The sequence below is a fragment of the Hylaeus anthracinus genome, unplaced genomic scaffold (genome assembly GCF_026225885.1).
Source record: "Hylaeus anthracinus isolate JK02 unplaced genomic scaffold, UHH_iyHylAnth1.0_haploid 11997, whole genome shotgun sequence".
Taxonomy (NCBI): domain Eukaryota; kingdom Metazoa; phylum Arthropoda; class Insecta; order Hymenoptera; family Colletidae; genus Hylaeus; species Hylaeus anthracinus.
The window spans coordinates 1,798,612-1,813,534 of record NW_026534344.1 but is presented as its reverse complement, the minus strand read 5'-3'; the positions used below and the strand labels follow the sequence as shown (position 1 = coordinate 1,813,534).

General features: G+C 47.8%; 1 protein-coding gene across 1 annotated transcript in view; it reads left to right on the top strand.

Moving 5' to 3' along the window:
* The window catches only part of LOC128889555 (zinc finger SWIM domain-containing protein 8 homolog), a 79,028-nt gene that overhangs the window by 55,482 nt on the left and 8,623 nt on the right, over positions 1-14,923 (top strand). Inside the window, exons 4-22 of the mRNA XM_054147278.1 lie at positions 6,466-6,717; positions 8,116-8,291; positions 8,662-8,972; positions 9,043-9,469; positions 9,584-9,835; positions 10,045-10,344; positions 10,465-11,100; positions 11,235-11,411; positions 11,536-11,722; positions 11,799-11,928; positions 11,987-12,143; positions 12,220-12,416; positions 12,493-12,985; positions 13,088-13,216; positions 13,298-13,511; positions 13,619-13,917; positions 13,991-14,095; positions 14,275-14,642; positions 14,741-14,890. Of these exons, the coding sequence (XP_054003253.1) occupies positions 6,466-6,717; positions 8,116-8,291; positions 8,662-8,972; positions 9,043-9,469; positions 9,584-9,835; positions 10,045-10,344; positions 10,465-11,100; positions 11,235-11,411; positions 11,536-11,722; positions 11,799-11,928; positions 11,987-12,143; positions 12,220-12,416; positions 12,493-12,985; positions 13,088-13,216; positions 13,298-13,511; positions 13,619-13,917; positions 13,991-14,095; positions 14,275-14,642; positions 14,741-14,890 (4,960 nt within the window). The remainder of the gene's footprint in view (positions 1-6,465; positions 6,718-8,115; positions 8,292-8,661; positions 8,973-9,042; positions 9,470-9,583; positions 9,836-10,044; positions 10,345-10,464; positions 11,101-11,234; positions 11,412-11,535; positions 11,723-11,798; positions 11,929-11,986; positions 12,144-12,219; positions 12,417-12,492; positions 12,986-13,087; positions 13,217-13,297; positions 13,512-13,618; positions 13,918-13,990; positions 14,096-14,274; positions 14,643-14,740; positions 14,891-14,923) is intronic.

The following is a 14,923-nucleotide window of genomic DNA, read 5'->3' as shown; positions in this document are numbered from 1 at the left end:
CTCTCTCTCTCTCTCTCTCTCTCTCTCTCTCTCTCTCTCTCTCTCTCGATAAAGGAACATCTCGTGAATCGAACACTGGAAGAGAACACCTGCTCTACCTACATGACCATTAGAGATTAAGATTAGATCCCTCTGTTTGCGTTCGCTCGCAGATGCAGGAATACACAATAACGCCGCGGAACGCTGATCCTTATCTACGACTCTTGTCATTCATCACGCGTTAAACAACTCATTTCTTGCAAACGCGTATCTTTGTTGGATACCCTCACGAAATGTAAAAATATCCGATGAATTATTAATGATTTATACTCGCGCTTAGAGAACGGAGACCTTCGGGGCGAAAGAGTCGAAGAAAATAGAATTTTGTCTTTGGATGTAAATTTTAGTCCACGCTTCGTATTTCGCTTTCAAAGTCCCGTGGCGTTTCTCCGTCGAGGAAATTGGAGGGTTTCATCCTGGATACAGAGGGAAACAGAAACCAATTCGTTGACGGAATTCTCGCGGGAGCAACGTCAATTAAAATGGCGCGCGGTTACTTCCTGGAAGTTTATTTCGCGACGCTGTTGACGACGAAACGTTGACGTGATGGCCATTCGCGATCAGGATTTACCAGGAGGTTCCAACGGGGATTTTCAGGGCTTATCCGTCGTCGTCGACTCCGCGTTTAATGCGAAATTTACAGGCGAAACGTGCACCACTTACGGTGATTTCGATGCTTCTCGAGAAATGGACAGGGCGGCGACGATCCGCCGTTTCCAATCGTGGGACTGTAACAGATCCCTTTCTTTTTATTGCTAATCTCTGAAGTAGCGAATCAATAACAGACAGGGAATAGAGCTTATTTATTATTTTACAACGGAAACAGAGTGAACCCGATCTTCTCGCGGAGTCTCGGAAGAAAAGACGCGAGAAGGGTAGAAAAGGGCGCGGTTTGAACGAAAATAACGGACAGGCGAGGCAGCGCGCAGCCGGCTGTTCGCATAAATTCCGTCATCGTAATACTTTTATGATTCCATTTCCATTATTTACCGTCCCGATGGAAAGTGGAGCGGCCGATCGAGATAAAGCCAACGCGCGAAAACCCTCCCGCGACCATCTTTCGCCTCTTCTCTCCCGTTGCTCGCGGTATCGCGCCGCTTTAAAAATGCAATACGTGGCCGGAGATAAGGCGCATTCTGGACCGCATGCAAATTTCACGTGTAACGTTACCCAGGAGCTGCCTCGTCCACCGATTCCGTGCATAATCGCGCCGCACCGTGGAGGACCCATCGATTTTTAGCCTCGTTCGACAACGAGCGACCAGCCAAGCTCGACGGGGACCCTCTTCAGCGCGTCTCGAAACGAAATTTCGCTGATTCACCGAGCTATTGCTCCGTTGTCGCTAGCCAATGACTGTGGGGGAAGTGCCACTCTGGTCCTTCGACCTTTCTCTGCGAAACTTGTGTTTCCACAGCGGGCTGGCTCTGGCTATCTCGGGGGAAAATAGAATGAAGACTTTGTTTGGGTTTGAATGGATTTCAACAGGTTCTGGGAAATTTCCACTGTGGACTTTCTATGGTAGGCGTTTTGAGTGTTGATAGGGTACTTTGAGGACATTAAAAAAAATAGTGCCTAACGATAGAGGGGATATAGTTCTTCGATAGAGGGTACGAATATTTATGGGATTGACCATACCTCAAACCTTATACCTTAAAAAAATCACCCCTTTCTTCAAACCTTCCTCGAGCCCCCGCTTCCTCCCCCAATCATTAAGGCTAGACCTTTTTCGACCCTCACGCTTCTTAAAAAAAATATTAATCCATTTCCTGAAGGGACAATAAAATTCTGTACGTAACAGAAGCACACCTGTGACGTAGTTCGTCAAGTCGTCGCAGCTGGGAGGACGATTCGACGGATACACGAGTACACAGAAAATTCCTGCGGGTAAGGGAGGATTAATGGCGGTTCTTAGAGGCGACGGGAGGCCTCCGACGTTCCATCGTTTTAATCCCATTTGCCGCATCCGCACGGGAACACGATGGTTCATCCGCCAAGACAAAAGGTTTATCGTCGTTGCTCGCGCGCTCGCTCGCTGAGCGCTCAATATGCCCGGAAACGACGTTACCACGCCGCGGCCCGTTATTAATGGAAATTCAATTTCTATTTGATTAGCGAGCATCCGCAAGCTAGAAACCGAACGGTGTCGTTCTTCGATTCCACAGCGCGAGGAGAACCGCGTGGGAGAGAAGCTGTGTCAGCGTTCTCTTTATCTGTTCTGCGTGAGGACGATAACAGGGAAGGTGGAACACAGCCAAGGGGAGGCATAACTGAGAGGAGGTGCCTCATATCGGGGTAGTTTTGGGCAATTTCGAGGCACACGGTTCGAAAGAAAAATAACAAAGCTACATGTTAATCCCATAAATATTCGTATCCTTTATGACTGTTGTAGAAGTTTGACTAAATTAAATAACAGTTTTGATATTACCAAATGAATGATCGAACCTGTCATTTAATTTAAACAAATTTCTTCGGCAGACATAGAGAGTACGAATATTTATGTGACTGTCTGTATATGAAACCGTCCGATCGAAGAAACGTTCCAAATACATTACATAAATTATCTCTAACGTTAATCTAACTAAAATTTCCGCCATTCTTCCGAGGCAACCAGCTCGAGATGATCTCGAGCGCGCCGACAGGCGTTGCGGAGCGTGGTGGCGATCGATCGGCCAAACATTTGCAGGAAAAACAAAGGGGAAGAGTAATGGAAATTTTTGCAAAGTGCCGGAACAACGACGCGCGGCGGGCAACCCGGAACAATCGCCAGAGGATTTCCCAGCAGCGTTGGCCGCCATTTCGGGGTTCGCTTTCGCTGGGATCAGGTCGCAGAAAATTACGTTTCGCGACGAAAACCGCGACTCGTTTTTGTCGACAAGCCCGAACGAAACGACGCTCGAGCTTCGTGGCCACGACAAAAAAAAAAAAAAAAATGAGAGCTTGGTATTTTTTATTCGATTAACGACGACCGCAGCCGTGCAAAAGTGCACCGCGACTTCGGTGGGGATTTTTCCTGGCTTGTATTTTTACGGCTCCCGACCGTGGAATCCCTGTCAAATTTTTATTACGGTCGAACCATCGGGGTATCCATATTAATAGTCCGAGACACTGGGTATTTCGAATACCTTTCATATTTTCGGTGAAATGGAAAATTAATACGTAGGATTTTACATATCTAATTTTTCGTGAATATTTCCAATCTGAAAGGATATTTAGAATATTTCTAGTCTTAGAGAAGACCACTTCCTAGCGAAGAATTGACTCGCGGTGTTTGAAACGCGCACTAAGGCGAGCGATACATCTCGCTGGTCATCGATTTCCCGTTCTTATTTTCCCAGGGAACACGGGGTACGCATGGCCTCCTTTGAAACTTAAACTTACACCTACGGCGACAGGGAAAATCAATATGGAAGTTTAGGAACGTTCCGCTGGCGACTGTCGCGCGTGGCTGGAAATTGGAACGCTCGAAAAACGCTTTTCTCTCTCGTGCTCGATGCTTTAACAAAATTTATCGCCGACGTTCCCTGCAATTAGCCGAAACTTGGAGCGAGCCCTTTCCGAGCGTGTCTACCTGAGCGTTGTCGAGCCTAACGTCGAGCCGAAGTTATTTCGAGCGTTTTCAGGCTTAATTAAGCGATAAATTGCGCTCGCCTATGACCCGTGCCAAAATTCGTCCAACGTGGATCCATTCGCGCGTGATCTTCCCAGCCTTGGCTCGATCGATGCCTCTGTCTCGCTACTTCCGAAAGACAAGCGATTTTTCATCGATTTCCATCGCACGTGTCCTCAAAGAATTAATATTTTATCGTCCATTCTATTCCATTTGGTCTCAGATAAACAATTTAAAATTACTTCTAACCAACTTATTTGTATATCCCACGCCGAATCGATCTTTCATCGTCATCAATTTCTAAAATAAAAATATAATATTCACTTAAGTCGTTGAAACGCGCGCAAGCGTTGCTGCTGGACGCGTTCCGTGTTGACCCGACTCCGACGCGTTTGGCTGGCCTCCGGTAATTATGTAACACCGTTTGAAATTGTTAATGAGTTGCTTTCATTATCGCGCTCATTAAGGCCTCGCCGCTGTGATTATTGTCCTAGGGAACGCTTCAGACGGGCTGCCGCTGGAACTCACAAATCGATTCTAATTGAATGCAATTTAACAGCGACATTAACGCTGTCGCTCGCGACCCTGCAAATCTATCGACGTTCACTCGGCAAGACGTTCGAATCACGCTCTCATTTTCTATCGTGTATAATAGTTTCAAATATCAATTCTTGGTCGACGTTCACAACCTTAAATCTTTGTTTCAATTACTCGAAGTATTACACATGGTACTCCGCTCCAAAAGTATTATACTTCTTATTTCTTGTGAAAATGGGAGATCGTAGACCTCAATTCCTCCCCAATCGAGGACAATTTGTCCATCGTTCATGGTTTGTTGACAATTGCGGGAGATCGTTGGAAGGAGCTCGTTATAGCGACACTAATCGTATTTGTAACTAGATTTCGCAAAGAACGGGTGCGCCGCTGGTATTAATAAAGTTATCGACGTCGGCCAGTAACGGCGTTTATTATCGGAACAGTTCACCCCTGGCTTCCTTCATTCATTCAAGACGCTGGAATAAGCAAGCAGAGTTTCCTCTGACTCGTCCAGAACCTCCCGTCGCCGCTGTTCGTCGTCAAGGAGGACTGTCCGTGCTTAGTTCTTCGCTCGCGACTCGATCTGCATTATTAGAGTGTCCAAAGAAATATTTGGATCGAAAACGTTACCTCTTTCATACATTTCATTCGTTTTATTCGACGGAGACCACGGTCGGATCTTGATTAAAATCAACGTGACAAAGAAAAGAGGAAAAATTGTTCCCTGGAGACGGAATAGAAATTTAAATTCGACACCTGGCTACCTTAAAGCTTCTATTTATTTGCTCTTCTATTTTTATTTAAAATTCTTTCCTTCAGGCCCTCGTTTTTCATAAATAAATTACGTCTGGCCGCAGCCACGGATTCCTGGGCACGGCGGATGAGCCGCGCGCCATAAAATGTAAATAGGGAAACGAGGCAGAAATTTTCGCCGCGATTCGGAAGAAAATTCTTGCAAGGCAGTTTTCGGTCGATTTGTTCGTCGAGTTTCATTCGGTTTTCCCTAACGACCGCCTCTTGCGGGCGACGGATTTTTGCGGTCTCTGCGGTTGAGAATTTGCGACGCGAACACTGCCCTCTCCTCGCAGAGCTATAGCGGAGACAACAAAAAGAAATCGAGTTGGATAGCAGTAGAAGTTCTACGAACCGAGTACCTTCAGCTGCCATAAACACTTCTAGGGACGAATTCGAAACATTCTGTGATTTTCGTGGCTGCAAAACAACGCTCTTCGCCAGGAAGTCGATGTTCTATGCGGTGAATATGTTTGGATGCTTAGAAAACAATCATTTTAGTATACGATATGTAGTTGCTTGATGGGGAGAGCGAAACATTGCGTTTTATACCGTCCATCAAAAAGAGCAATGACCGCGGGATCCACTGTTCTCCCCGAACGATGCAACATCAGATTCTTTGCAATATTTTCGCAAAAATAATGATAATTGAAAAGCAAATGCATGCACAGGATCGAGGCGGTCCCGTTTAAAAAATAGGATAACATAGGATATAATTTTGTATAAATATGTACATCTCCGAGAAGCTTGTACCGATTAAAAACAAATATTCACGTGGTTGATTCGATCCCATCGCTAGCTTCATTGAACGCTGCCGAACTTGGTGGCATCGACCAAGGAAGGGAAGAGACCTCCCCTCGCCAGGGCAACTGGCGGGAGGTCTGCCGAGTAGATTCTTTGGTTGACTCCGCCATGATCGCCTCGCGACTTCTTTCTTTCTTTCTCTGCACCCTCTGGTGCACGTTTGCAGGGGAAAGTGCGGTCAAGCCTCGATTCAGAAGCCGGGCTTCGCAGTAACGCGAAACAGATGGGCGGAAGAGAGAGCGAGGGGGGCTGGAGGGGAGGCCGCGGATTATTTTTGCATCGATGGTTTTATGGCTTGCAAATACGGCTCTCGTTTTTTTTTACCCTCGCCGGCGGGGAAAAGTGAACGAGAAACTAGTTTGCGGAGCACGAATCCGCCGATGCAAAAACAATGAGAGAGCGAACGAGATGGTTCAGCTTTTAAATACGGTAAGTCCAAGTGCGTACGGGCTATGGAAAAGTTGGCAGACTTTTCTTAGGCTTTCCCCGATTATTTGTGGATTTTTCTTGATTTTCTTCGCTCCTCCTTCCAACTCCACCCTCTTGGTGTATCTGAGAAGGAGTGTTTTTTACAAAGAGCCCACTTAAATGAACCTTCGTACAGGGGACAGTGCTTGAAATATCAAGGATAATATCATTTTTTATGTATTACGAAGATTGTCATTAACAATTGTTTCTTTTTCCAGATGGACAAACAGTGCCGACGCTATGCGAGCTCGCGGCGCGTTGCGTGGCGTCCCATATACCGTTCGAGCTGGTGGAACACGTTTATCCACCTGTTCCCGAACAGCTTCAGCTCAGGATAGCGTTCTGGAGCTTTCCAGACAACGAGGAGGATATCAGGCTTTACTCGTGCCTGGCCAATGGAAGCGCCGACGAGTTTCAGCGTGGCGAGCACTTTTTCCGTTCGAGGAGCGTGAAAGATCCCCTCCAGATCGGTGAGTGAATCAATTTAGCCTCGACCATCTTCTAGAAATTTTTAATAACAAATGATTCTTCGGCTAAAGGGCCACCCTATTTACCTGAATACAACGATACACGCGTGATATATAATTCATCGATATTGTTGCTCGAAGTCGCAGTTCAAGTTTCAATTTGCTTTGTATCTTTATTATTTATTTAGGAATGTAGAGTTCCCTAATTCGTACCTGTACAGATACTCAGAAGACAGAAGGCTGTAAACCCAGCTAAAGATGGTGCGAATTACAATTTACTGCAGTTCCCTCGCTAATTACGTTTCCTTTCATCGATCGGGCATTAAATTCATTTCGGGGTCGGTTTACAGAGAGGATTTTGCGACACTATTCGAGACAGGGAAACGTCACGGTCAGGTTTCCAATTATGTCTATCCCGTGCTTCCTATCCGAGGGGAGCCTTCGGGGCAGACCAGTGGGGGGTGGCTCGAGAACTTTGCACAATGCTCCTTTCGTCCCTCGAATAAAGAAGCTGGTCAACTTTCGGACGACTGAATCGTGATACCTCGTTGGCTGGGTCACGTCCCCCGTTATTAGGCTAATAACTAGACACGAGGGAAACGATCGTCTTTGCGAATTTATCTTTGGAATATCTCGCGCGTTTTTGGCAACTTTCGAAGCTTCGCAGTTGCAGGTATCGTACTAATAGAACGATAGGTTTTTCCAATAGAATACTTATGGAGCTGATCGTATAACATGTACCAGAAAAAATTCTAACGAAGAGGAAAATGCATAGAAACCAAGGCGACTCGCGATTTTATAAAAAATAACCGAAGACGATCAATTTGATCCTCGAATAACGAAAGACGTCCCGTGAAAGACGTCTCTCCTGCAGAGGTTGGAATTTAATCCTTAATTTTGTTGTTTGACCAAGATGTTCCTGGACGGTTAATTTCTTCGAGCTAATTTACGCTGCACTCTGCATAGAATGCCGTTCTCCTCTTTGTATTCCGTTTGTTAGCGATCCACGGCCCGGGGCGTTGTTTCTTAATGCGCGCGAAATGACGTCTTTATCCTCTTTCGTCTGGAAACGGTGCTTACACTTCTTGTCGTGGCAATGACCGACGATTCCCTCGCGACTCGAGTAATTCTGCTGTTCCGAGACGACTGTTACGCGAATAATCTTCAGTGGAGACTTATTCCGGGTAATTATCGCTCCGTAACGAGACACCGGGATGGCATACCGCTCGATCTATAATCTGCGCCATTTTATCTGTGGAAACTAATTAAATAGCTCAAAGACTCGCGAGATAAAGACATTGTTGGGTAATTTAGGTCGTCAAGAAGCTTGGTTTTGCTAATTTTTTAAAGCTTTACGTGGAACTTTATATACGGCGTCAAAATGAACATGTTCATCCTCAGGATTCCACCTGAGTGCCAACGTGAACTCACAGGTGGTGATGAATGGCGACAAATCGCAGTTCAACGTCGCTGTAACGTTCGATCGACGGAAGATCACGTCGTGCAACTGCACGTGCTCGTCGAAGGCCTATTGGTGCGCCCACGTGGTCGCTGTCTGCCTTCATAGGATACACAGGGTAAGAATATAATGAATTTTTCAGATATTCGTTCGTTTCCGTAAAAAAATTCGTTTCTTTAAAGAATCTACAACCTTCGTCTATAAGTTATTTAGCTACATATTTATCCAGCTGAGAGCCCCTGGCGGATAGTGTCTTATTACGCACCCGTATCAATTAAGCATAGTCGTCGAAATCTAATCGTATCGACGCCTCCAGTTTCAAGCGCCCCAACGGGCCGCGACCTCAAATAGTAGAACCGACTCGAGGCGTCGGGTTTCGAGATCGAATTTGCGAGGATCGCGCCAGAGGCGGAGTGGCCGATGTAATTGGCATGGTAGCAGGCGAATACACCCTGGTTAACTCTGACACGGTCTTGTTTTGTATTCAGCCGACGCAGGTGTGCCTGAGAGCTCCAGTTAGCGAATCCCTGTCACGTTTGCACCGGGAACAACTGCAGAAGTTCGCGCAATATCTCATCAGCGAGCTGCCGCAGCAGATTCTGCCCACCGCCCAGCGTCTCCTGGACGAGTTGTTGTCAGTTCAACCGAGCACCATCAACAGCTATTGCGGCGCCCCGGATCCCACCGCTGGGGCCTCAGCCCACGACCAAACGTCATGGTACCTGGACGAGAAGACCCTACACGACAACATCAAGAAGATCCTCATCAAGTTCTGCGTTCCAGCTCCGATCGTTTTCAGGTGATTATCCTTATTATGATAATCGTTGAGATTCCCAAAAATTGTAAAAATTCATTCTTGTTAATTCTAGCGACGTTAATTGCCTGAGCACCACTGCGCCTCCTGCGGCTGCCGAATGGTCGTCGTTGCTGCGACCCCTGCGCGGACGAGAGCCAGAGGGTATGTGGAATCTGTTGTCGATTGTGCGGGAGATGTTCAAGAGGACCGATCGAAACGCCATACCGTTGCTGGAGATCATCACGGAGGAGTGCATGGCCTGCGAGCAGATCCTGGTCTGGTGGTTCAACACCAAAGTAGCGTTGCTCAATGGCACCGGTCACGCGAGCAAGCACAACATGAACAGTAACGTACACGCGTCGCAGCATGCCTGTTCCTCCCTCTGCGACGAGATTGTCGTCCTTTGGCGACTGGCCGCTTTGAATCCAGGTCTCTCGCCAGCCGAGCGAGAGATGCTTCACAATCAGTTCATCACTTGGCACATGAAGATCATAGATAAGGTAATCGGTAGCCAGGTGCCTTGACGAGGATTTAGGATCGTAGGCTAAACTAAATGTAAAGGCAATTTTATGGCTAACGGTCGCTTGAATCGTGCTCTTTGTTCTCGTTTGAAGGTGACGAAAAGTCGTGTCAGCTCGGTGACGCACAACCCTCACAACAGGAACAACAGTGGCGGTCACAAAAATTCATTGAAGAACGATCTGGCCGTTTTCACTGGCTTCAAATCGGCGCTCGAGGCGTGCTATTTAGATTGGGAGGAGTATACCTTGCCAGGTATCACGTATACTGCCGGAAGCAATCCCATGTATCATTGTCCGTTCACCTGTTTCCGGCACGTCGGAGATACGAAGACCGAGGTGAATCAGGTGAGTACTCCAATTTGCCGCTGGCAATAAAAGATTCATCGATACCATTCCCTGACGATACGTTGCTTCGATCCAATACCCAAGTAATGTTATACATCAAACAAATCCACAGAATTATGCAAACATCAAAACCGTGACAATTTAGGGAAGGTCTTGAACAATCGTAGCTCGTCACCTAAATTCCTAACACCAGAATGGTTTCCGCGTAGGTAAATTCGAGCTCAGCCGTGCTGAATTGCCAGCCACCAGTTTCTTCGCACCACCACGAAAGACGTCCGCTGAGTCTAGGCCTGGTGGAGTTCAGCTACATGGACCGAAGGCGATTAAATCCACGAGAGTTTCCAGGAATGTGTTCGCGCAGCGGTGGCGGTGACGGGAATAGAAGCAGCGTCAGTTCTGAAGGTTTCTGCGAGTACGAGGCCGACATGCCCGATATACCCGATCCTCAAGTAGTTCTCGTTAGACGAAGTTGCGCTCAACTAAATAATTGCGAGGACACGGATTCACAGGTTCGTGATAGGCAGGATACCTTGTATGGAATTATTGATCCTTATTTTAGTCCTAGTTTTCAAAATAAATTTTCATATAACGCAAAACTGGTATCTCTTATAAATCTCCCAAAATGTTAGATACTAAGAAAAGGAACCGGTTTCCAGGAGGGTGACTGCAGCGAGTCGTCGTCGAACAGCAACGTCAGCCTGAAGAACGCTCAAAATACGGACAAGCACCGCTCAAACGCCTCGTCCGAGACACATAGTGATAGTAGTGATAGTAGTAATAATAAAGCTGCCTGCGACGCGAAGTGCAGCAGGACGAATCTCGACTTTCGAGATAAATCGTGTACAGTGTTGACGAAGGAGACGGGTTCGAAGAGCGAGCAGGAGTCCGATCTGGAGAAGGACTCTTTCAGACCGTCCAAGTACGAGAGTTCGTCGTACACCAGCGAGAGTCCGTCTGGCGACGAGTACCGCGTTTACTATTACGACCCGAAGGCGGTGGCGACCACCAGCGGCACCTCCGGCAAGGACTTTAAGAACCATTCGCAGGCGACCACCACGCCAAACGCCAGTACGATACTGGGCAATCTCACCAAGACGGAGGATCCTTGGGACATACTGTTCGCCAGGGCAGAGGGACTCTATGCTCATGGTCACACCAGAGAGGCTTGCAATCTGGGCAAGCAACTTGGCGAGGAGCTGCTGGCCAATCCACCGAATCTCATGATTGACGAGCCTCCCGTTCCTGTGAAGGGAAGAAAGAAGAAGGTAAATTTAGATTGTTGACAACTACCAGAATCCTGGTTTTATTATATTGGTCCGTAGCGTAGATCCTGATCACGAGTCTGTTTCACCCGAGCAGACTGGGAATATATATAACGATAATAATAATGGTCTTTTAGCAACAGGTCAATCCAGCGTCGCATCGATTAACGTGCCTCGCGTCGGCTACGTTGGCCAAGTGTTGCTTCCTCTGCACTGTCCTCGCTGAGAACCCAGAGTATTACAGTCTAGCATTCAAAGTTGGTTTGTTTGGGCTGGAAATGGCTAGGCCGCCTGCTAACACTAAACCGTTGGAGGTAAAGGAGTCTTTACATACACAGGGTGATTGTAGTAACTGATCTAGTTCCAAGTTACTAGAATCACTCTGCTGCATAGATCTCTCGTCGGATGTTCTTCGATATGCGTTCGTCTGTTCCTCAGGTGAAATTGGCTCATCAAGAGAGCGAGCTGGTGGGTCTTCTGAAAAGAATTCCGCTAGGACCAGCCGAGTTAGCCATGGTTCGACAGAGAGCGGAAGAGCTGAGGGACGGTGTCCTTCGCTCCAGGGGTCACGCGTTGCTCCCCATCATGCTAGACAGTTTTTTATTCGACGCACTCAACGTACCAAGTACGCATTAGTTTGTCAGTAAATCCTCTTTCTTCTTGTCTTTGCAATTCGTACTTCATCGTGGAATTATTCGCAGGACCAAAACACCTCGTCACAGACGATGACGAGAACCTCGCGTTCGAGGCGGCTGTCGCTGGTTTGGGACTGAAAGCGAACGTGAGCGAAGCGGATCATCCGCTTCTCTGCGAGGGCACGCGACGCCAGAGGTGCGATGTCGACATTGTTCGTCGATTCTGTGATTTATTAATACTATGATCGTTTCAGAGGGGATTTGGCTATCACACTACTCGTCCACTACAAGGACGAGCCAACGAAAGTGGCGAGAATCATGGACAAGCTGTTGGACCGAGACGTTCATCAGTTGATCAAGTCACCGATTCTTCCCAGCTACTACACCTCAAATCCGCCAACCAAGAGCGAGGCGAGTACCATACCTTTAAGATATCGATATCCAAGCTACTACGAAATAGAGTTGCAACGACTCGTTTCTGTTGCAGATGGTGAGATACCTTCACGACGAAGAGTGCTCGTCTCCCCTCGCTGGAACGGACGTTGGAAACGGCGATAGCGTCGCTGGCACAAGCAGCAGACCGCACAGCAGCACTAGCGCGGAGTTAGAAACTGGCATGAGCGGGCTCACGGTCCAATCGCAGATCGTTCAACAACCTGTACCTACCAGATCTAAAGAAACAAGGTTCTTATCTTCTAAACGATACCAAAGTGATCGACAATTTTTCTTTTTCTATTGTCTCTTTCATCATCTTTCACAGATACAAAAGCAAGAGAATATATCCGTCGATTCCCAATCAGCCATCCGAGGCGGGTGCATATTTCATGTGCGAATTAGCAAAGACGGTTCTGGCAAAAGCAGGTGGCAACAGTTCCACGTCGTTGTTTACACAGCCGTCCACTAATCAGAACCATCACGGGCCACACAGAGCTCTCCACATGTGCGCGTTTCAGCTCGGCTTGTACGCGCTGGGACTTCACAATTGCGTCACTCCGAACTGGCTAAGCCGCACGTATTCGAGCCACGTCTCTTGGATAACTGGCCAGGCGATGGAAATCGGAGCGCCTGCCATTTGGTTCCTTATCGAGAGCTGGGAGGGACACCTGACACCTCCTGAAGCAGCTAGCATAGCGGACAAGTCGTCCAGGGGTTGCGACCCCAACATGGTCAGAGCGGCTGCTGAACTCGCGTTGTCTTGTTTACCGCACGCTCATGCGCTGAATCCTAACGAGGTCCAGAGAGCCATTTTGCAGGTATCGTTAATCAACCTTGTCAGTGTTCAAGGGTTATACGCGGTAATGCACTAAAATTTTCATTCAACTATCTATCTAAAAATCTGGTGGCTCGTGTTGCAGTGCAAAGAGCAGAACGAAATGATGCTGGAGAAGGCCTGCATTACAGTAGAGAATACCGCGAAAGGCGGTGGCGTTTATCCGGAAGTGCTTTTCCAGGTCGCCAAGTATTGGTATGAATTATATATCACGGTAAGTAGATCTAAATGGAGGAAAGCGGTAGGTTGGAATGTAACCCTTGGAATACTAATCGCGGTCTCGAACGTGACGCAGCACACTCCTAGCGGAGAACAGCAGGATGACATAACGCATGATGCCATGCAGTTGGATCTGAACGGCGTGCTACTGTTGGAGCCTGGACCGCCGGTAGACATGTCGAACGGGCAAATGATGCCTGGACCAGCTCAAACCGTCGTTGTGACCAGCACCCAGCCGCCTCCTCAACCGTACCCTACGCATCCAACTATAACTACACTTGCACCTTTGGGTAACTTCTCTTTCCTTCTGGTTCTATAGACGATCCGAACCTCGCTGACCACTCCAAGTAGGATCTACTATTTATCTTTGTTGATTGATCGCTCCCTCTGGTTACAGGGGTTGGTATGCCGTACGCAGTGGCTCCTTTCAGTTTTGTACATCCTCACCACTCCATTCCAACGTTCGGTGGACCAATGCCTTCGCACAGGGTAACTCTACCACCAGCACCACCGCACATGCAAATGTATCATGCGGCATTCCCGCCTCATCCGGGTCATCCGCAGCATCCTCAACATCCGCACCATCCGTCACAGCCCACGCAACCACCGTCGTTGCCGCAATACTATACACCGCAACCACCGCCACCGCCGGGAACTCATCATTTATTCACCATGCAACAACCAATGCCAGTTAATGTAGGTATTTCCGTTTGATTCACGTTCCTGGCTCTCGAACATCAGCGTTCGAACGCGATCTCGTTGTTTTCAGGTACAAGCAGGAGTGACGGTGCCCATTCCAGGGCAGAATAACATGCCTGGATCGCCGTTAGTCCAGGCTCCACCTATGATATCGACCGTGAGAGCTCAGCCTCAGGTAAATAGCCGTAAAATACGGAAGGTAACGCCCTATGATAAAACGTAGGGATAGGTGCGAAGAATTCCTTTCAGCCTCTATTTACGCTGCGGGACATAGACACGATGATCACAGAAATCATTTATGGAACCATTCAGTTCACCACGCATCGCAAAAATGATGTTCTGTTTTGAATACAGGTTCACAGACAAACTCAGCCCATCAGTCAGCAACAGCTGCGCGCTCTAGTCGCAGCGTATCGCGTGGGCCTGCTGGCTCTGGAGACGCTAGCCCGACGGGTGCACGACGACAGACCTCAAGCGAAGTATGCTCGTAATCCTGTTTACGGCGAGGAAGTGAAATGGCTGCTGAGTGTCTCGAAACGCCTGGGTACACAGTACATCCATCAGCTCTGCATCTGCACCGTGAACAGCATCGTCAGCCCCTTCGTTCTTCACGACGTCGCCTTGGAGGCGGCGCGCTACCTAGCCAGAAACAATCCGACTCTCGTGCTGCAACACTTGAGATCTGCTCTTCTAGCACCCCTCGTTCACAAGTGCCAACAAATGTTAGTTTACCGACAGTCTTTTATTTTCCTTACAGAAAGATCTAACTTCGCTTAATCATGCAGCCAGAATAGGTATAATAATTCGCTGGTGTTTGTAGGTACTTTCATTGCATGCACCAGAAGTTATACCATTTGACGGCAAGTGATTACGAGGACTTTGCGAATATCGTCTGCTCGGCGAGGGCCGCGTTTCACATCACTCCAGAGGGACACGTTCAGTTCAAGGAGTGGCTCGGGTCCATTAAAAGGTACTGTACTAACGCAATCACTGACATCGAGAA